This window comes from Gallinula chloropus (assembly GCF_964237585.1).
Source record: "Gallinula chloropus genome assembly, chromosome: 2".
Lineage (NCBI taxonomy): Eukaryota > Metazoa > Chordata > Aves > Gruiformes > Rallidae > Gallinula > Gallinula chloropus.
In genome coordinates this window covers 163,980,009-164,002,007 of record NC_140086.1, presented here as the reverse complement: position 1 = coordinate 164,002,007, position 21,999 = coordinate 163,980,009, and the positions used below count along the sequence as shown (strand labels likewise).

The 21,999-nt window shown below is 64.9% G+C and overlaps 1 protein-coding gene across 2 annotated transcripts in view; it reads left to right on the top strand.

Annotated features, from left to right (window-relative positions):
* AGAP3 (ArfGAP with GTPase domain, ankyrin repeat and PH domain 3) overlaps window positions 1–21,999 on the top strand; it is a 94,439-nt gene that overhangs the window by 36,911 nt on the left and 35,529 nt on the right. Inside the window, exons 9-11 of one of the 2 annotated variants that reach the window (XM_084260117.1) lie at window positions 2,391–2,483; window positions 10,520–10,624; window positions 16,683–16,851. In XM_084260117.1, coding sequence (XP_084116243.1) covers window positions 2,391–2,483; window positions 10,520–10,624; window positions 16,683–16,851 — 367 coding nt within the window. Of the gene's footprint in view, window positions 1–1,082; window positions 1,192–2,390; window positions 2,484–10,519; window positions 10,625–16,682; window positions 16,852–21,999 lie in introns of those variants that run through there. The other variant, XM_084260118.1, reaches the window with a different exon arrangement.

Genomic DNA, 21,999 nt, shown 5'->3' with positions numbered 1-21,999 from the left:
CTCCTTGTCGATGTCCCCACCGCCTCGCTGGCTCGTGCTTGCTGCTGCGCCGGGGTGCACGCGGGCGCTCACGCACGGCCACCCGCCCCGCGCTGGCCCCGGACTCGCCGTCACCTCATGTTCACGCTCTTGCTGCCCCCGGAGCTCGTGCTCGCGCTCATGGCGGGGGGAGGAGGGGGCTGCCTTGCTGTGGGGCTGATCGCTTACTCGCTGTGGTCGTCATCACCCGCCTCGGGCACCCGCTCGCTCGCTCGTGGGGGGCTCCGGCTTGCTGGGGCGCCGCGGGGCTCGCCGGTGCCCACCCGGCTGGCGCGGCGCCGGGCTCACGCTCGCTTGCTCGCTCTTGTGCTGGCACACACATCCATGGCTCACGTTGAAGTCTTCACCCCATTTGGTCGTGGCAGCAGCAGCCCCCCCACACCTCCTCCCGCAGCGGGACAGGGCCGGGGAGGGCAGGAGGGGCAGGAGGGCAGCGTAGGTGTAGCCAGCAGCCCCGGTCCCCGCGGGGTCCCAGATGGGCACAGGCCTCTGCCAGGTCCGGTGCTGGGCAGGGCCGTGCGCCTCAGCCCTGGGGGGAGCCGTAGCCCCGTCCTGAGCTGTGCCCAGCTCCTTGGTGCCCAGTCCCCCTCCTCCTTTCCTCCTCTCCTCCTTTCCTCCTCTCCTCCTCTCTCCTCCTCTTCCGCTCCCGCTCCCCTCCTGCTCCCTCCCGCTCCCGTCCCGGTCCCGCTGCCTCCGGGCAGGGGTCCGCGTGCCAGAGACAACCAGGTGGAGACAGACTCTGCCGGCCGGGCCCGGAGCTGGAGCCGGAGCCCGGAGCCCGGAGCCCGAGCCCGGAGCCCCCCGCCGCTGCCCCCGCCGCGGGGCTGGCCGGCTGCCCGCTGCCCCCGGCGCTCACAGACTCGGTCCGCGTTCTGAGTATAACTTGCCAAACTCTTTATTCTTTCGATATTTGCAGATATGTGCCACTGTTTCCAACTTTTCATCAACAAAAAGGCCTTTCCAACTCCTCCCAAATTAGAAGATCCAGGTGGTTACACACGGCACCTCTGTACAAATTCTCTCACTTTTCATTGCCTCTCCAGGGCCGGATAAGGGATGGGCACTGGGATTGATCTAAGATTAGAGGCTCGCCCGCCCTCCAGCCAGCATGGGTCCCCCCCTCGGAGACACGCAGGAGCCTTTTAAATCCCCCCAATGTAAAGTCTAGGAAGCGCTGAGACGGCCTGCGCCTGCACTTTAAGCTGGGACATTTCTGGGCCTGCCGGATGCTGTCTGGGCACGTTCCGTGCTCGGGGATGCCAGGCTGGACGACCCTGATGGGATGGGAAGACCTGCAGACCCGCCGGGACCGGGCGACAGCAGCGAGTGGAGCTGGATGGGCCAAAAGACGCTTTGCTGCTGCCTGCGGGAGCTGCTGTTAGCGCCTGCCGCTAGCACCCAGCTCCTTCCTCCCTTCTGCACCTCCTGCAGCCTGCATGGACTCCTGCTCCTCCTCCTCCTCTTCCTCCTCGCAGCACAGCAGCCATCTGTGTCTCTTTAGTTTCCTTCTCTTTCGATCTCTTTTGTTTTGTTCTGGGCCCAAAGGCGAGCGGAGGGGTGTCCCAGGCGCGGGGGGCTCGGTGTCCCCCTCTGATCCAAAGCACACGGGGCGCTCCCGGACTGAGGGGGTGTGTAGGCCGCTCCGGAGAGCCGCTGCCGCTGCCCTTCTGCCATTGTTGTGATTCTGAATGTATTGGTTGTGCTCCATGCCGTGTATGACTTGGTATTTCCCCCCCCCCTCTCTGTCCTAAGCACTTTGGATGAGTTCTGCTCAACAGACTGTATATTTCATGGTGTATTGGTTGGAGTTCGCTCTGCCCGCAGCCGCCCCCGGGCGCTGCCGGGGTCCCGCTCTCAGCTCTCTTAGACGTGTGGTAGATATTTATTGTCCATGCTCTTTTTGTAAGGGGCTGGTATCTCTCTGCCCGGTGACCTGTGCTACTTTGTATGGTGCAAGTGTGTTACCAGAATAAATCTGTTGGATTAGTAGAGGTGTGAGTTCTTCACTGCCTGAGGCCTCTCCCGCTTCATCCATGCTCCACCCGCATCCCACGCCATTCCTGTCTGTCGCCATGTCCCGTGTGCCCCCGGGGGAGGGGGGGGTCAGGAGTAGCCCCTTCTTGCCAGGACAGCTTGCCGGGGGACGCAGGCGGCGTTGGGGAGCCCGGGGCTGGAGTGGCCCCAGAGGGGACGGGCGAGACGCCGGCTGCTCCATGCGCTGGGAGACCCGGCCCGGGGCGCGCGGCCTGGTCCGGCCTGGGCTGGGCTGGCAGCCCAGCGGGGACGCTGGGGCCGAGCGCTGCCACCCCCTGTGCCCCGGCTCTAACAGAACCGTGTCTCTTCTCTTCCAGTCTCGCAAGGGCGCGGACCCGGAGCGGGAGAAGAAGGTGCCGGAGTGCAAAGCGGACAGCATCGGCAGCGGCCGGGCCATCCCCATGAAGCAGGTTGGAGCCTCCTCCCGCCACCCCACCCCGGGCAGGATCCCCGGGAGGTGCCGCGGGGCTTTGGGCTGGCGCAGGGCACGGGACAGGGCAGGGCAGTCTCGGGGTGCTGGGGGGGCTGTGCTGGGGGGCTCTGTGTGCCGCGCCGGGGAGCTGTGGGTGCTGCTCTGGGGTGCTGTGTGTGCTGATCCAGGGAGGTGAGTGCTCTGTGTCAGGGGGGCTCTGTAGGCTGTTCCAGGGGGCTGCGGGTGCTGCCCGGTCCTGGCGGTGTGGGGGGGCTGTGGGTGCTGTGCCAGGGAGCTGATCCGGGGAGCTGCTCCGGGGTGCTGAGTGCCCGGTGCCAGGAGGCTGCGGGTGCTGTGCTGGGAGGCTGCGGGTGCTGTGCTGGGGGGCTGTGGGTGCTGTGCTGGGAGGCTGCGGGTGCTGTGCTGGGGGGCTGCGGGTGCTGTGCTGGGAGGCTGCGGGTGCTGTGCTGGGGGGCTGCGGGTGCTGTGCTGGGAGGCTGCGGGTGCTGTGCTGGGGGGCTGTGGGTGCTGTGCTGGGAGGCTGCGGGTGCTGTGCTGGGGGGCTGCAGGTGCTGTGCTGGGGGGCTGCGGGTGCTGTGCTGGGGGGCTGCTCTGTGCTCTGTCCAAGGGGGCTGTGTGCACTGTGCTGGGGCGCTGTGCCTGGGGGCTCTTCCGGGGGCTGTGTGTGCTGTCCCGGGGGTCCCTGTGCCGGGTCCCTGTGCCGGGTCCCTGTCCCGGGTCCCTGTCCCGGGTCCCTGTCCCGGGTCTCTGTCCCGGGGGTCCCTGTGGCGGGTCCCGGTCCCGGGGGTCTCTGTCCCGGGGGTCCCTGTCCCGGGGGTCCCTGTCCCGGGTCCCTGTCCCGGGTCCCTGTGCCGGGTCCCTGTGCCGGGTCCCGGTCCCGGGGGTCCCTGTCCCGGGGGTCCCTGTGCCGGGTCCCGGTCCCGGGTCTCTGCGCGGTGCGGGCGCGGCGCTGCCGTGCGGGTGACGAGCGGCTCCAGCAGGGGGCGTCCGCGTCCCGCGCCCGGCCCCGGCTGCGGCTCCCCCAGCGCCGGAGAGACCCCGGCCCGGCCCGAGGGGTGACCCCGGGCCCCGCCTGGCCCGGCCCCTGCCCCGGCCCGGCCCGGCCCCGGCCCTGCCCCCTGCGTTCCCTGCCCCGTGTCCGTCTGTCAGACAGCAGCAGCGGGTAATGCCCGAGCCCTGCGGCAGCGCCCGAGCCAGACAGCTGGGATGGGGAGGGGGATGGGGATGGGGATGGGGATGGGGATGGGGATGGGGATGGATAACGGGCATGGGCACGGGAATGGACACGGATACGGATATGGATGATGGGTATGGGTATGGACACAGATACGGATATGAGTGTGGGTGTGGATAATGGGCATGGACACGGGAATGGGTATGGATGTGGACACAGATATGGATATGAGTATGGGCATGGGTATGGGTATGGATAATGGACAGGGATATGAGTATGGGTATGGGCATGGACACAGATACAGATATGGGTGTGGGCATGGACACAGATACAGATATGGAGATGGGTGTGGGTATGGATAAGGGTATGCATATGGATATGGATATGGATATGGGTTTGGATATGGGTATGCATATGGATATGGATATGGATATGGATATGGGTATGGATAATGGACATGGATATGAGTATGGGCATGGACACAGATATGGGTATGGATATGAGTATGGATATGGGTGTGGGTATGGATATGGGTGTGGATATGGGTACGGATATGGATACAGGTATGGATATGGATAGGGGTATGAATATGGATATGGGTATGGGCTGTCCGGGTGGCGTTCGCACCACGACGTCCTTGCCGTGCTGGCCAGGCTGATCCATACCCGGCGCCGCACGCCCTGTGCCCTGAGCCCTCTTGTGATCCCATGTTCCTCCCTCCCCACAGCCCCAGCCCTGTCTGCCTGCACCCTGCCGAGCGGAGCTGCCAGGCGTGGGGCCGCTCCCCCCCTGCACCGTGGCGTTGGTGGGTGTGAGGACAGGGCCTGTGCTGACCGCGGCCTCTCACCCCGGTACCGGTACCGCTCTGTGCGGCTGCGCCCTGGGGACGCAGGGAGGTGGCTGGGCAGGACTGGGTGAGCCTGGCTGACTGAGGAACAGGGCAGAGGGTGGGAAGGGAGGGAGAAGGGGCTGCTGGAGCTCCCAAACCTTACTGCCCCTTCACAGCGGTGTGAGGCAGCAGCGCTGGGAGGGCTGTGGTAGGTAAGGGGAGTGTGTGGAAGGTGGGTGTTGAGGCTGGAGAGGAGCAGTGCCAGGCTGGGGGAGCAGTGCCAGGCTGGAGAGCAGTGCCAGGCTGGGGGAGCAGTGGTGGGGGAGCAGTGATGGGGGAGCAGTGCCAGGCTGGGGGAGCAGTGCTGAGTGTGGGGCAGGAGCTGTGGGGCCATGCACATGGCAGAGGTCTGCACGGCCCTGGCAGGAAGGGGCAGGAAGGGGCACAGCAGCTGCGTGCCAGGCCAGGCCAGGCCCCTTCTCTCTCCGCGGCGCCGCTCCCGCTCCGGTGAGGCCTGTGCGCTGGAGGCGATGGCAGCTGCTCTGGCGCCGACCGGGAGGGCGATGAGGTGCCTGTCCAAGCCCTGCCTGGGGCTGCCAGGGAGCTCGGCCTGGAGCTGGTTTGTGGGAGCAGAGCCCGGGCAGGGCAGGGGAAGCCGGGGGCAGTTCTGTGGCCAGGACGGGGGAGCAGAGCGACGGGAGCCTCGAGCTGCAGGAGGTGTGGGTGTGGGAGCCTTCCCAGCGCCGTGGGTTTCGGGGTGCTTTTCCCAGGACACTGCCCTCCCCTGCTCCCGTGTCTCTGCCCGGGTCTGGCTGTGTCGGGTGTGCTGGGGATGGGGTGTTTCGGTGGGACTCTGGAGCCGGTGCCCCCATGGCAGTGCCGTGGCTGCGTCAGGCAGCGGGAGGGCTGGGACACGCACAGCCCTGGCTCTGCAGGCACCCACCCCGCTCCTCTGCTCTGGAGCAGCAGGTGCCCAACGGCTGGCCTGGTGCAGGACCTGACTGAGGGGATGAGCTGGCTGGGAGAGCCCAGAGCACAGCCTGGGTGTGTGACCCTGGTGCTGCGCGGCGCAGGGCTGCACCTCCTGTACCAGAGCTGCTGGTGTGGGGACCTCAGTGCAGCCTCCCCGTCCCTGAAGGGACCCCAGGAACAGGAGGGGAATGGGCTTGTTAAAAGGCAGAGACTGGCAGGACAAGGGGCTGGAGTGGAGCTGGAGGGGGGAAGGGGGAGAGGAGAGACTGGGGGGAAGTTCTGTGCAGAGAGAGTGGGGAGGGGCTGGAAGGGGCTGCCCAGAGAGGGGGTGGGTGCCCCGTCCCTGGGGGTGTTCCAGGCCAGGTTGGCTGGGGCCCTGGGCAACCTTGTGTAGCTCCAGGCCTGGAGGTTGGTGTCCCTGCCTGTGGCAGGGGGTTGGAGCTCTGGGACCCTTGGGGTCCCTTCCAACCCAGACCATTCTATGATTGTATGATTCTATGATTTGGCAGGGCAGATCCTGCAGCCCTTGGCTGGGAACATGGACTGGCACTGGGGGAGGCTGTGCCTGGTGGAAGGGGGATGCACTAAGGCTCTGGCTGTTCCACGGTGCCGGAGCTGCCGGCCCTGGGGCAGCTCAGCCCCTGCTCCCTGTCTCTGGTGATGCTGCAGCGCTCTGAGCTCGCTGCCCTCCTGCAGCTTGAGTTAAACACTGGTGCTGCAGCGTCGGGGGGAGGCACAGAGCTCTGCTGCTGAAGGAGAACAAGGGCTGCTGTCCCCAGGCAGGGAGGGAGGGAGGGATGGGCTGGTGCAGACAGGCGGTGCGGTGCGTGCCCGCTGCGGCCATGGCCTGGCCATCACTCCAGGGGTGGTGGATGGCTGGTGCCACCAGCATGGGAAGCAGCCCTGTCACTCCAAGGGCATTGGATGGCTGGTGCCACCAGCATGGGAAGCAGCCCTGTCACTCCAGGGGTGGTGGATGGCTGGTGCCAGTGGTGTGGGAAGCAGCCCTGTCACTCCAGGGGTGGTGGATGGCTGGTGCCAGTGGTGTGGGAAGCAGCCAGGACTCAAGGGAGCTGCAGCTCCGTGGCACAGAGCTTGGGATGGGTGATGCCTGCTCAGCTCCCAGGACCTGCCTGTTCTGGAACATGGTGGGGATCTCGTGTTTTGCCACCCCCAAAGAGCAGTGAAGGAGCAGGGCCTTTATCTGGCCTGACCTGGGGCTCTGCAGGAAGAGGAGTGGCACTGGGGACTGCCAGCAGCCTTGCTGGGTGCTCATGGCTTTGGGTGCCTGCTCAGAGCCAGGCCCCAGGGCTGGGCTGAGTGTTGTGGAGAGGAGAGGTGCTGGGCTGACAGAGGCAGGTTTGCTGCCGTGGAGCTGTGGTGGTGCCTGTCACTTGTCACCTCCTTCTTGGGCACAGCCGAGAGCACCAGCACGGGGTGACCTGTTCCGTCCCCAGTACACCCAGTGCCTGCCCAGTGGGACTGGTGAGTCCACAGATGTCAGGTCCCCTCTGCTCCCAGGGCAGCTCCTCCTCTCCCTCACCCTCAGCACCCCCCTCCTGCAGAGTCCTTCCCGTGGTGGCCTTGGAAGGCTGGAAGAACTTGGTAGCCGGGGGCTTGTCAGCAGGAGGCGGGTCAGGGCGGGCTGGGAGCTGCTCGTCCCTGGGAACGGGCTGCTCACCACGGGTGTCCCAGCCTCTCTGGGAAGAGCCCGGGGTCCCCGTGCCCCCGGCCCAGCTGGGTTCGGGCCACACACTCCAGCAGGGCCCGGGGCGGGCGGCCCCTCCTCCCGGGGAGCTGGGCTCACGCTGGGAGCTCAGATTACATTTCAATTGCCATTTGCATTTTCCAATCAATACGGCTCCACAATTAAGTTTGGTGTTAAAATTCTTCGCAAAAAAAGTGAGGGGAAGGGAGATTTGTGGAGCAAACGAGTCCTTTGGGGGCCATCGCTGCTCCCTGCTTCATTACGCTGCATATTGCTGCTGCTGCTGCCGCCTTCCCTGCGCGCCGCAGCCCGAGCGCGGTGCAGCCTGAGCGTGGCACAGCCACGAGCACGGCACAGCCATGGGCATGGCACAGCCACGAGCAGGGCACAGCCCGAGCATGGCACAGCCACGAGCATGGCACAGCCATGGGCATGGCACAGCCACGAGCATGGCACAGCCACGAGCACGGTGCAGCCTGAGCAGGGCACAGCCACGAGCAGGGCACAGCCACGAGCACGGTGCAGCCTGAGCATGGCACAGCCCGAGCATGGCACAGCCATGAGCACGGCACAGCCACGAGCATGGCACAGCCCGAGCATGGCACAGCCACGAGCAGGGCACAGCCACGAGCACGGCACAGCCACGAGCAGGGCACAGCCCGAGCATGGCACAGCCTGAGCACGGTGCAGCCTGAGCATGGCACAGCCACGAGCATGGCACAGCCCGAGCATGGCACAGCCACGAGCATGGCACAGCCATGGGCATGGCACAGCCACGAGCATGGCACAGCCCGAGCACGGCACAGCCTGAGCGCGGCACAGCCACGAGCACAGCACAGCCATGAACATGGCACAGCCACGAGCATGGCACAGCCACGAGCAGGGCACAGCCCGAGCACGGCACAGCCATGAACATGGCACAGCCATGAGCAGGGCACAGCCACGAGCAGGGCACAGCCCGAGCACGGCACAGCCCGAGCACGGCACAGCCTGAGCACGGTGCAGCCTGAGCATGGCACAGGCTCCTGGGGGGCCGGAGCCGTGTGGGGAGGGAGGGCTGAGGTCAGCTCCAGGGGTGCACCAGCCCCTGGTCTGTCCTGCTGGGGCCTGGCCTTGTTCCTCCTCCTCTGTGTGCTGCTGTGGGGCTTCCTCTGGCAAACTGCAGCTCTCTGGCTGCTGCTGGGCCAAACTTCTCTTCAGGCAGAGCAGGACCTGGGGGTGCTGGGTGACTGTGACTGCCCACGAGCCAGCAGTGTGCCCAGGGGCCAGGAAGGCCAAGGGCAGCCTGGCTTGTGCCAGCAATAGTGTGGCCAGTGGGGCTGGGGAGGGGATTGTGCCCCTGGGCTGGGCACTGGGGAGGCTGCAGCTGGAGTGCTGGGTCCAGTTGTGGGCTCCTCAGCATCAGAAGGACAGGGAGGTCCTGGAGCGAGTGCAGAGAAGGGCAACCAGGCTGGGGAAGGGGCTGGAGGGCAAATCCTCTGAGGAGCGGCTGAGGGAGCTGGGGGTGCTGAGCCTGGAGCAGAGGAGGCTGAGGGGAGACCTTCTCCCCACCTCCCCTGCCCTGGCAGGAGGGTGCAGAGAGGTGGGCGATGGTCTCTGCAGCCAGGGGCCAGGAGCTGGGAGGAGGGGCAATGGGCTCAAGCTGCCCCAGGGCAGGGTCAGGCTCAGCTGGGAGGGCAAAGTTCTTCCCTGGCAGAGTTGTGGGGCTGTGGCACAGGCTGCCCAGGGAGGGGCTGAGTCCCCAGCCCTGGGGGTGTTGAACAGAGGGGAGATGAGGTGCTCAGGGAGCTGGGGCAGCCCAGGATGGGAATGGTTGGACTGGATGGGCTCAAAGGGCTTTTCCAGCCTGTGACTCTGTGTCTCTCTCTTGGGTGTGTGTTGTCTCCTGGCTCTGGCAGGCAAGGGGCCAGATCCTGCCACCACTTGTGCCCCTCCAGTTTCCCTTTCCCTCCCTTGCAGGGCTGGGAGGTGTTTCCCTGTCACATGTTGGCTTCCCCAGTGTGGCCACGGGGCTCCTCTGCCTCTTCTGCTCCATTTACTGTGGATTTCATGGTGCTGTCTGGCAGTGGGGCCGCCCCAGCTGTGCCAAACCCTGCAGCTCTGTGGCCTCAGTCTCCAGGCAGTGGGACGGGGCCCCCAAATATGCTGGGGCTGGCAGGACAGAGACTGGCTGCCCAGGCTTCTGGGCTGGCCTGGGGCCCAGGCTGGGAGCAGCCAGTCTGGGTGTCTGTGCAGACGGCGCTTTCCAAGGGCCCAGGCCCGACAGTTGGTAGATCCAGCCCGTTCCCAGGCTCTGTTATTCATTCTGCTCTTGTCCTCCCAGCCCTGCCAGCGGAGTGCTCGATGGTGCCTCCGCAGTCCCAGCTCCAGAGCCCTTCCACTGGCTTCTTGCCCCCTTCCTTCCTCCTCTCTGGTGGGGGGATGAAGCTGCTGGACGCAGGCTGTGGGCTGGGGAGGGGGTGAGGGGTCTCTGTGGGCTGGTTCTGGTCCGGGGGTGTTAGTTCTGGCTGGGGCTGGTGGGAGGAGGGACCGTGGGGCTTGTGAGCACCAGCGTGTTGAGGTGCAAGGAGTGTGTCGTGTGTGAGGGGAGGGAGGTGTCCTGTGCCCTCACCTCACTGCTCTGCCCCAGAGCTGCGTCCCTGGCTCCCTTGGACACCTCTAGGGAAGAGCTGGGAGCAGGGGTGTGCATCACAGGATCATGGAATCCCAGCCTGGGCTGGGCTGGGAGGGACCCCAAGGGTCCCAGAGCTCCAACCCCCTGCCACAGGCAGGGACACCAACCTCCAGCCTGGAGCTACACAAGGTTGCCCAGGGCCCCAGCCAACCTGGTCCTAAACACCCCCAGGGACGGGGCACCCACCCCCTCTCTGGGCAGCCCCTTCCAGCCCCTCTCCACTCTCTTGTGCATCCCTGGTGGGACCTGTGCTGTGCCCTTGGCTGGCCCTGCCTGTCCCAGTCATCGTCCTTGCCTTGGCCATCCCTCTGGCTGGGTGTTTGGAGAGGGGAAGGTCTGGTACCGCCCTGCTGATGGGACAGGAGTGTTGGGTGGTGGTGAGGTCGGCTTCTGCCTCGTGTGACGCTCTGGGCATCAGCACAGGCAGGTGGAGACCCTCGTCTGAGAGTGGTGTGTGGGGGGTGCTGTCTGTGGAGATGTGAGGAGGGGGGGCAGCCCCTTTCCTGCCGGTCCCAGGGACAGGGCTGGTGGGAGGGCCAACCTAGCAGATATTCCCTGACCTTCCTGTGTCTGGTTTCCCACGAGGGGCAGCGCTGGGGTGAGCGGGAGCTGCCTGGGCCAAACGAGGGCTGAGGCTCTGGACCCTTCTCTTGCAGGGGATCCTCCTCAAGCGCAGCGGCAAGTCTCTCAACAAGGAGTGGAAGAAGAAGTACGTGACACTGTGTGACAACGGAGTCCTCACCTACCACCCCAGCCTGCATGTAAGTCATAGAATCATAGAATCCCAGACTGGTCTGGGTTGGGAGGCACCCCAGGGATCACAGAGCTCCAACCCTCTGTCACAGGCAGGGGCACCAGCCACCAGCCTGGAGTCCTGTGGGGCTGGGCAGAGGAGCGGGGTGGGATGGAGCAGTGTCCTTCATGTGATGGCTGCAGCTCCTCCTGCAGCTCCCACAGCCCTGGGGAGCTGCCAGGGAGGGTTTGGCAGCAGCTGAGAGCCCCAGTCTCTGCCCTCAGCCAGGTCCTGTGCAGGAGGTTCAGTGCTTGGCAGGGCTGGAGGAAGCCTCTCCCTTCTCCTGGGGCTGCCCTGCAGTCAGTGCTGGTGGGAGAAGCTGATGGGAAGCGGCTCTGTGCAGAGCTGGGCTGAGGAAACACCTCTCCCTACCCTGCTCAGCCCCTGGAAGCAGGTCGCTGCCTCCCTGCACCTGGGCGAGCAGCGGGCCGAGGGCTCCTGGCAGCCACGGCTGCTGGTGCTGCTGCCTCCACACCATCTGGGGGTGTGGGGTGATTTTCCTGGCCGGTAGGTGTTGGGTAATGGGGATGGGGTGGCTGTGTGGAGCCTGCCGCGCCGAGCTGTCACTCCACGCAGCTCCGCTGCTCTTCAGTGCTCGGCTCAGGCACGCAGCTGCCTCCCCATCCATCTCTGTCGCCTCCCCACTGCGGGGCTAATGGCTTCTTCCCCGTTCCCTCTTGAGCACAGTTTGCTGCTGAGACAGTGAGCCAGGGACAGGCACACCTGTGACACCCAGCCCACGGCAGCCTCTGCAGAGAGGACGTGCGGCAGCGGGACAGACGGACAGCGGCTGGGCAGCGCGGGTTCCCCTGTGCACAGGATGGTTTTGGGGTGCTGGAGCGCTCTCTGGGGCTAAGGGAGCAGAGCAAGGGGAGCAGTGGGGCTAGAGGAGAGCAAGGGGGAGCAGTGGGGCTAAGGGAGCAGAGCAAGGGGGAGCAGTGGGGTTAAAGGGAGGAGAGCAAGGGGTAGCAGCTCCTGAGCTTCCCGAATGCTCCTGGCCCCTCGATTTGCTCCCCGATCTCCTCAGGGTGTTGGAGGCTCCTGAGCCTCAGTGTCTTTGTCCTCCTCTCTACCCTCGTATCTCTTAACTCAAGGGCTTCTGATGCTCCTGAGCTGCTGAGCCCCTCAACGTTCCTGTCCTTAGGCTGGAGATCCAGTCACTGCATTTCCTGTCCTTCCCTTGGGGGCTTTGGGTGTTCTGTGAGCCCGTGATCCCTGCCTAGGGCTGCAGGCCCTGGGTTTGTCACCCCATTTCTCAGTCTTTGCAGAGACACACTGTGGGGGAGCAGCCTCTGCCCGTGCTGTGTGCACACACGTGTGTGGGTTCACCACTCTTCTGTCCCACCCATCCCAGCCTGATCGGTGGTCCCAATCAGCTGTAGAGGCAGAGTCATTTCTGGGGTGCTGTGTCAGCGCTCTGGGTGGTGCTGCTGTGCACTAGGCTTCTCCTTTTCACACCGTTCCTTCCCCAGGGGCTGAGCTCCTTCCATCCCACCCCTCTCCAGCGCTTCCTTCCACTGCTGCGCTGCCCCGAGCACAGACCCAGTTTGCTGCCAGCCAGTGGCCCCAGCGTGTTGCCAGGACAGGCAGCGATGGGCTCCCCACCCCTCAGCTCCGCTGGCAGCCCTGGACCTTGTCCCCAGGACAGCCCTTGTGCTGCCCTGTGTGTGTACCCAGCGCCAGGGCTGGTCCTGCAGCACAGGGACACGGGCTGTGCTGCCCGGCGCTGGCTGCTGTGGGGCTGTGGTGCCCCCGTGCTCGGAGGAAAGAGCCAGGACACCCGCTGCTGGCAAGGGCTCTGCTGGGCAGCGGCTGCTCGGGTGGGCTGAGGCCCCTCGGCCCAGCCCAGCCCAGCCCGGCCCAGCTCAGCCCAGCCCAGCCCAGCTCAGCCCAGCCCAGCCCGGCCCAGCTCAGCCCAGCCCAGCCCAGCTCAGCTCGGCCCAGCCCAGCTCAGCCCAGCTCAGCCCAGCCCAGCCCAGCCCAGCCCAGCCCAGCCCAGCTCAGCTCAGCCCAGCCCAGCCCAGCCCAGCTCAGCTCAGCCCTCCCTCGGGGTGCCTGGGCAGCCTCAGGGAGGGAGCCTGGAGGTGGAGGTGCTCGGAGATGCCCCATGACGTGCTCTCCTCCCCATCATCTGGGGGTGGGGTGCCGTCCCCCCGTCCCTCCAGGGTGTCAGGGCAGAGCCCCTGGGCGCAGCGGCCGCCCCGGTGGGGACACCCGTGTCCCGTGTCCCCGGGGCCGGGCACAGGCTGCTCAGCGGCTCAGGCCAGTGGCCACGCAGGGTGCTGGGCTGAGGAGACGTGGCCACGCAGAGCTGCTCCCGTGAGCTGTGGAGCCCCAGCTTCTGGCCTCGGGGCGCAGCAGGGGGTCCTGCAGGACCCCTTGCCCAGCCCCTCTCGGGGTGTTCAAGCCCCAGAGCAGTTCAGTGCTGCTTGTGTGTTCCCAGTGGCTTTTCCTTGGCCTGAGTCAGGGCAGTCCCTGCCCTGCTTGCTCCCTGCCTGTCCCTCTTGGGATGGCTGTGGGCATCCCAGGCCCTGGCAGCCTGGCCCTTGCCCACCAGAAGAGGAGTCTGTCCCAGACCTGTCTGTCCCAGGGGCTGGAGGTTCCCACCTGGCTCTGCTGGGCCCCTCTGGTTTCAGCAGCAGACGCTTCTTGGTGGGGCCGTTACCTGTGCCCAGGTACCAACCACCCCCCCTGCTTCTGGACCTGGGTCTCGGCCCCTCCAGCCCCTCTGGAGGTTCCTCCCTGGGCCTGTGGCTGAGACGCAGGGTTGGCAGGCACGGGGTGACAGTGCTGAGTGAGCGGGGCTCGGCCCTGGACCCCAGCCCTTGGAGAGGCCTCTGGGGAAGCCCATCTGCGTGGGCCTGGGGTCCCTCCAGTGAGCTGTGTGCCCAGCTCCTGGGTGCCAGCCTGACCCCTCCTGTGAGCTGTGTGCCCAGCTCCTGGGTGCCAGCCTGACCCCTCCTGTGAGCTGTGTGCCCTGCTCCTGGGTGCCAGCCTGACCCCTCCTGTGAGCTGTGTGCCCAGCTCCTGGGTGCCAGCCTGGCCCCCTCCTGTGAGCTGTGTGCCCAGCTCCTGGGTGCCAGCCTGGCCCCTCCTGTGAGCTGTGTGCCCAGCTCCTGGGTGCCAGTGTGACCCCCTGCTGTGAGCTGTGTGCCCTGCTCCTGGGTGCCAGCCTGACCCCTCCTGTGAGCTGTGTGCCCTGCTCCTGGGTGCCAGCCTGACCCCTCCTGTGAGCTGTGTGCCCAGCTCCTGGGTGCCAGCCTGACCCCTCCTGTGAGCTGTGTGCCCTGCTCCTGGGTGCCAGCCTGACCCCTCCTGTGAGCTGTGTGCCCTGCTCCTGGGTGCCAGCCTGACCCCTCTCCTGTGAGCTGTGTGCCCAGCTCCTGGGTGCCAGCCTGGCCCCCTCCTGTGAGCTGTGTGCCCAGCTCCTGGGTGCCAGCCTGGCCCCTCCTGTGAGCTGTGTGCCCAGCTCCTGGGTGCCAGTGTGACCCCCTGCTGTGAGCTGTGTGCCCTGCTCCTGGGTGCCAGCCTGACCCCTCCTGTGAGCTGTGTGCCCAGCTCCTGGGTGCCAGCCTGACCCCCTCCCTGGCCGCCCAGACTTCACAGGCTGGACGCTGGGAGCTGGGGCAGTGGGCAGCAGCTCTTGCCAGAGGCAGGGTGCTTGGGGCTCAGCACCACTTCCCCTGTTGCGTTTGGGTTTCTCTTACCCCTCTGTGAGCACCTGCAATGCCAGGAGGGGACCAGGGTGTGCGAGGAGACCTGTGCGGTCTCCTCTGGGTTCCCCAGAGCCTGGCAGAGTAGCTGCTGCTCCTGGGGAAGGTGTGTGTGGCAGAGGAGCTGCTGCTGCTGGTGTGTGGCTGCGCCCGGCTCGGCTGGCCGGGCTGTGCCGCGCTGCGCAGAGCTGGAGAGAGAAAAGCAGCTCCCATTTTGCAGCCAGTGGAGCCATTCACACAATCACCTTCTGTTAATTCTATCTGCAACATCAATTAAATTGTTTGTAGAAACTAATTGAATGTGGCTTAATCACACATCTTAATAGCTTTCCACGCTTTGAACTCGTTGTTAATTCCAGTAATAAAATGAAATGAGAGAACTGGCTGGGTAATTAGCGAGGAGGCTTGGGAAGAAATTGCTGTTTTATAGCAGGCAATAACGGCAGCGCTGGTGACCGCTCTCTCCGGCAGGCAGCCGGCGGCCGCCGCAGTTGTGCTGAGTGAGGGAAAATCCTCCAGCCCCTCTGAGGTTCCCTGCCCAGGGTGGCACCCGGCTGGTGCCCGGCTGGGAACGGCTCCCGGCACCCTTCGGTCGGGCTGGGTACCCAGGAGGGCACCGAAGGGCTGGGTGTTGTTGGGGGTCGGGTCCCCCGGCCCTTGGGAGCGCAGGAGGGCTCGCTGCGCCGCCGCCCCCGCTCCTGGGGTTGCTGTTGGGGCTGGTGGTTGGGCTGTGGGAAGGGAAGAACCCGAATCGTGGCCGTGGGATGCTGCCCAGAGGCGGTAACCTGGCTGGCAGTCACGGAGCCCGCCGAGCATCGCCCGTGCAGCCCCCTCACCTGCTGCTTGGAGCCCGGGATGGGGGAACAGTGGCTCTCAAACCCATCTCCTTCCTGCCTTTACCTTCCCGGGTCTGGAAGCAGACAGGGACCAGCTCTGAGCTAATCTTTCTGGTGACCTCCTTGTGAACTGGAGCAAGCCCAAGGCTCCCTGCAGCAGCCGCAGCCCCAGCCCGGCCGGCCGCTGCCTCTGCTCCCAGGCACAGGGGATTCCCAGTGCAGAGCCAGGCAGGCCCACGCTGGGGTTCCTCCTGGAGCCTCTGCTCTGCTTTCAGCCCCCACCGAGGCTGCCCGAGAGCCAGGCAGGGCCTCTGCCTCTGCGGGGGGAGCTCCAGAGATCCCCTTGGTGGGGATGAGCCCAGGGCAGAGCCAGCCCGACGGGAGAGGGTTTGGGGAGAGCTGCAGCGCCCTGTGCAGCAGGGAAGGGGTGGGAGATATGGGGCAGGACACAGCTCTCGGGGTTTCAGCCAGAGGATGAGGAGCTGTTGGAAGGGAGAGCAGAATGATGCTGGCAGGCTGGACCTGGCAGGTTTGGCTGTACAATGAACAGAAGGAATGGGGGAAGCACCGAGTTTTGAGTGACGTGAGGCTGTGCAGGTGAACGTGCAGGGGGCTTGTCCTGAGTTGAGTGGTTTTGGGCTTGGATCCTGGTAGCTGTGACCCGAGAGGGAATGTCCAGGTATCCCATTACTCACACCACTCTGTATTAGCTGTCAGAGCTGTGATTAAAAAGGCACCAGACGCCGGGGAGGAAGAACTGCCTGCCATCTGCGTGCTCTTTCGCTCCATCTAATCTCTGCTCCCCAGCCAGGCTTTCACACACGGGCTGCTCGTGGCACCCGCCTGCCCGTGGCAGCGTCCCCACCTCACTCCTCTCAGAGCCGACTGGTTCTGGGCACTGAAAGCGAGTCCTGGCGCTTCCTGGTGCCAGTTGTGCCACCCTGGCTAGTGATGGGAGGAAGGTCGGAGCCAGGGGTTGACATCTGTGTGCCAGCGAGCGGCTCTGGACATGGGGCTGTCAACCCTTGGGCTGCCCAGCTTGAGGCTTCCATACAGTGTGAGAGGAACCAGCCTGTGCTGAGCAACCAGGTCCCCTCTGTCAGCCAGGAGCCATGGGGCAGGATGGCTCTGCCTCCCCTGGGTCAGCCAGGAGCCGTGGGGCAGGAGCCGTGGGGTGGAATGGCTCTGCCTCCCCTCTGTTGGCCAGGAGCTGTGGGGCAGGGTGGCTCTGGCTCCCCTGGGTCAGCCAGGAGCTGTGGGGCAGGATGGCTCTGCCTCCCCTGGGTCAGCCAGGAGCCGTGGGGCAGGAGCCGTGGGGCAGGAGCTGTGGGGCAGGGTGGCTCTGGCTCCCCTGGGTCAGCCAGGAGCCGTGGGGCAGGCTGGCTCTGCCTTTGGGATGGAGAGGGGAAGGAGCAGGGAGCTGAGCGTGGCGGGGCCGGGGCTGGGCTGACCATGCACCGCTCTGCCTCTGCTGCAGGATTACATGCAGAACGTCCACGGGAAGGAAATCGACCTGCTGAGAACCACGGTGAAGGTGCCGGGCAAGCGGCTCCCCAGGGCCACGGCGGCGGCGGCGCCCGGCGCCAGCCCCAAGGCCAACGGGCTGGCGAAGGAGAGGAGCAGCCTGCAGCTGGCAGCGGGCACAGGTAGGGGCTGCCGTGGAGCTGGGGGGTGGCGCAGGGCGTGGGTCGTGTCACAGGGCAGTGGGCTGTGTCAGAGGGCCATGGGCTGTGTCCTGGAGCTGTGGGCATGTCACAGAGCGTGGGCTGTGTCTCAGGGCTGGGTCACAGGGCCGTGGGCCATGTTGCAGGGCCATGGATCATGTCACAGGGCTGTGGGTCATGTCACAGGGCCGTGGATCATGTCACAGGGCCCTGGGCTGTGTCACAGGGCCATGTATCATGTCACAGGGCTGTGGATCATGTCACAGGGCCCTGGGCTGTGTCACAGGGCCGTGGGCTGTGTCACAGGGCTGTGGATCATGTCACAGAGCCATGGATCATGTCACAGGGCCGTGGATCATGTCACAGGGCCGTGGGCTGTGTCACAGAGCCGTGGATCATGTCACAGGGCCGTGGATCATGTCACAGAGCCGTGGGTCATGTCACAGGGCCGTGGGCTGTGTCACAGGGCCGTGGATCATGTCACAGGGCCGTGGGTCATGTCACAGGGCCGTGGGCTGTGTCACAGGGCCGTGGATCATGTCACAGGGCCGTGGGTCATGTCACAGGGCCGTGGGCTGTGTCACAGGGCTGTGGATCATGTCACAGGGCCGTGGATCATGTCACAGGGCCGTGGGCCATCCTCCCCTCGTGCATCAGCAGCGCCCCGTTTGCTGAGCTGGGAGCAGAAGGGGCTCTGCAGCTCGTTGCTTTCACCTCCTTTGGTGGGTGCTGGGGTTTCGGGTGGGTCTCAGGTGAGCTCCTGCTGGGGTCCCGTGGGGCAGGCTGGAAGGCTGTGGGGTGGGCAGCCCGAGAGGGAGCAGCTGAGCCCGGTGAGTTGCTGGGGGGGGGATGCTGCCACTGCAGAAACAAAGGAACTCTCAGCTCCCTCTGGATCCCTGGCAAGTCCCCTGCTCATCCCTTCCCTTTTCCATGGCCCACTTTTCCCTCCTCACCCGCCACCCTGGGGAACAGTGACGTGAGGGCCTTGCTTTGGGGTGTTTCTCTTCCCTGGGCATCCTCAGGAGGCAGCTGAGTGCAGTGAGCAGAGGGCAGCTTGGACACTCTCTGGTTTCTCAGGGGGTTGATGCCCCCCTGCCTGCTGCTCCCCTGCCCCTGGGGGGGTCTCACCCTGCCCTGCCCAGGCATCCCGAGGCAGTGACATGCCTCTGCTCCATCCTGGGGGCTGGAGCCCTGGGCCAGGGTGGCCTCAGCCTTGGCAGACGCCCTGCCCAGCCTGCTGGGGTGCAGCAGGGGGTGGGCAGCGTCCCACAGGGACGGGGCTGCTGAGGTCTCTGTGTTACAGACAGAACAGAACGTGCGGGGTTGGAGGGGCCCTTCAAAGGTCACCCCTGCAGTGAGCAGGGACACCTTTACACCCATGCTTTCTTGCTGGTTTTGAGCAGTACTGGGAGAGGTTCCCAGTGTGAATCCACACCTCCTGGGCTGCCTGGAGGTCAGGATTTGGTTCCTAATGATCGTGTTGAACCCCACGGTGTGGCCAGGTTTCCCAGGGTGTTCTCTAAAGAGCTGGCAGACCGAAGTCAAGGTGTTAATTGGGGTGTCAGGTCCCCTGATGGATTAAACTCAGGTTCTGTCGTACTGGGCATTGCAGCATCTGTGTTGATCTAGTGAGATCTGTGAGCACAAAACCAGCAGGCTGTGAGAAATGGAGCTGTTTGTGATCTGGTTGTAGTAACACAGAATCACACCGAGTCACTGGGCTGGAAAAGCCCTTTGAGCCCATCCAGTCCAACCATTCCCATCCTGAGCTGAACCAGCTCCCTGAGCACCTCATCTCCCCTCTGTTCAACACCCCCAGGGCTGGGGACTCAGCCCCTCCCTGGGCAGCCTGTGCCACAGCCCCACAGCTCTGCCAGGGAAGAACTTTGCCCTCCCAGCTGAGCTGACCCTGCCCTGGGGCAGCTTGAGCCCATTGCCCCTTGTCCTATCCAGGACATTTCCCCGTGTCCTGTCACCACTGTCGCATGGTGCTGGGGACAGGGAGCCCTTCCCAAGGCCAGTGGCTGTTTGTGTGGGGTCAGGGTCAGTCTGCAGTCCGGGGCTGGGCAGCTCTGCCTGTGCTCTGCCTGTGCTCTGCCTGTGCTCTGCCTGTGCACACCCATCTTCCCCATCCCCACACACCCTCAGTGTGCCCGGGGGTGGCCACACTCCCCGAGGCTGTGCCGGGCGCGTCTCGGGCACCTTCCCCAGCCTCTCCTCAGGGAAGGTTATCAGAGCGGTGGGGAGAACTCAGAGCTGAGCCCTGAGAAGCTCCTGCTGCTGTCAAACCCACGTAGCCCCGTCCGTGCCCTGCTCTCAGCAGCCTCTCAGCAGCCTCTCAGCCCTGCCAGGCTCGCAGGAGCCGGTTGGGATGTGATGTGGGTACCGATGGCTCCGCCGGCGCCGGGCTGCGGCGCAGAGCTGAGGGGACGCCCTGTGTGGAGGCTGAAGTTGGAGCCATTTAAACTTGAGAGGAGATGCAGCTCCCTAGCAGGGAGGGTAATTAAATATTGGAATAGTTTATCTGGAGAGCTGGTGGACTTCGCACTGCTGGAAGCCTTGGCAGTGAGATTAGTTATCTCTCTACGAGATGCGCTCTGACCTGGGCGTGCGTGGGGCTGCGTGTGTGTGTGCAGGGCGTGGGGCTGCTGGGGGTGCTGCTCCCTGCTCAGGCAGGAACCCGGGGATGTGAGATCCCCATCTGCTCCCTGCTCTGCAGGCTGGGACTCTCCAGAGCAGAACAGCACCCAGGGCACACACATCACACGGGGATCGGCACTAACACGGCGACCACAAGCAGGGTCCACGTGTGGTGGCTTCGGGGGGTCTGTGCTGTGGCTCCAGGGGGTCTCTGCTGTGGCTTCAGGAGGTCTCTGCTGTGGCTTCAGGAGGTCTCTGCTGTGGCTTCAGGGGGTCTCTGCTGTGGCTGGGAAGGTTTCTGCTCCCAGTACACGAAGGGTGAGATGTTTCCTGAGGGTTTTTCCACTCACACTGACACTCCCAGGCTGGTTGCAGCTGCTGTGGTAATGGCACCGACACGACCAGCCCCTCTGGGGTGACGTGCTGCTGTCCCCGTGCTGCTCAGAGGACGGGGCTTGGGGCTGGTGAGGAACCTTCCCTGCCTCAGGTCAGCGGGGACTCTGCAGTGCTGCTGCCTTTGGGTCTGGGGGTGGGACTGGAGCTGGGGCATCTCCCACCTCGGACGTGCTTGGGGAGGGGGAGAGGCAGCACCCCAAAGCTCCCTGCTGGCCTGGGGTTCATCTTCAGGGAGTGTGAGCAGCAGAGACCTGGGCGATGTGCGGCCTCACGCCGGGTGAAGCTGGGAGCTCAGGGCAGGGCCTGTGGCTGCCCTGTGGCCTGAGCTCTGCAGGGGGAGGGAACCTGCTGATTGATGCCCACAGGGTGCCCAGTCCTTGCCCAGGGGAGACAGAAGGAGCAATAGATAAAGGGGAGGAGGGGAGGGAAGGAAAAACCCTTCACACTGCCCTGTGTGATGGTGCAACAGCCATCGGCAGCTGGTGAGGGTTCCAAGTGACCCCCAAAGGTGGAGGGAGTGGGACAGCTCGGGGCGAAGGGGAGAGCAGGGAAGGAGCTTGGTGAAACCCACGGGGCTCTGAGCACAGCCAGGTTGTACCACAGAATCACAGACTGGGCTGGGAGGGACCCCAGGGGTCCCAGAGCTCCAACCCCCTGCCACAGGCAGGGACACCAACCTCCAGGCCTGGAGCTACACAAGGTTGCCCAGGGCCCCAGCCAACCTGGCCTGGAACACCCCCAGGGACGGGGCACCCACCCCCTCTCTGGGCAGCCCCTTCCAGCCCCTCACCACTCTCTCTGCACAGAACTTCCCCCTGATATCTAATTTAAACCTTCCTTCCTTTAGCTTTAAAGTACCCTGGCACTTCAGCCCCTAAAGAGGGCAGCTTCAGGGGGATCAGAGCTGGTTCACTGAGGTTCCAGAGGTGCTGCCAGTCTCCAGCTGCCTTATGTCCTCACTGTCCCAGGTTCTTGTCACCACCCAGACGTGGTGTTGGAGGGGAGGTTGTGCAGTCCCCCTCCTCAGTGATAATCAGAAACCACCCAGACAGAGTCCAGAGAGGGGGTGGGTGCCCCGTCCCTGGGGGTGTTCCAGGCCAGGTTGGCTGGGGCCCTGGGCAACCTTGTGTAGCTCCAGGCTGGAGGTTGGTGTCCCTGCCTGTGGCAGGGGGTTGGAGCTCTGGGACCCTTGGGGTCCCTCCCAGCCCAGCCCAGGCTGGGATTCTGGGATTCTATGATAGGGCAAGGTGGGTGGGCAGGACAACTTCAGAGGTCCCTTGAAGGGATCCTGCCTTGGGCTTGTCAGTGTTAAAAGCACTTTTCCAAGAGCTGTGGGTCCTCAGAGACCTGGTGCAGAGATTGAAGCAGCTTCCTCCTCTGTCAGGAATGGCTTTTCCTTTATTCCTTGGAAGTTGTTAAAGCTCCAGAGCACTTGTGTCCTCCTGGGCTGTTGAGGGATCTGGGCAGAATGGTCCCTGCTTTGCTGTGCCCTTCCTTTATCCACTGTCCAACTGTAACATCCCCCTCCCTGGGGATGGGCTTTAGGAGCTGGGTGCAGGCACAAGAGGTGGTGCTGAGGATGCTGCACAGCGTTACGCAGCTTTGCTCCTTGTGAGGAGCTCTTTCTGCACTTGGAGGGCAGAGTCAGCTGTTGTAGCACCACTCGGTGAATCTTTACTCTGTGGGTAAGCTGCCTTCTGGCTGAGGTGAGACGAGCTGGGCTGGAAAATGCAGGGTGCCTTGCCTGGAGGTGACTAGGGCAGAGCAGAGTGCTGGCACCCACCGGCTGCACCCTGAGACCTGCAGAGGGAACCCCAAAGCAGGCAGCCTGTGCCTGGGGAGGAGTAAAGGGCCTGGGTAAGACGGGCACTCCCGGGCGTCCCTGAGGAGAAACCCTCTCTGGGGGCACCGCTCACCCCTCCTGAGGCCGAAGGACACCCTGGGTTCAGGTGTGGTGGGGCTCAGCACAGCCCTGCCCCGGCCCTGTCTGGCACAGCTCTACCCTGCTCAGCCGGGGCTGTCCCTGTCCCTGTCTCTGTCCCTGTCCCTGTCCCTGTCCCGGCCCAGCCCCGGTGGGGTGGCCGTGGGCTCTTC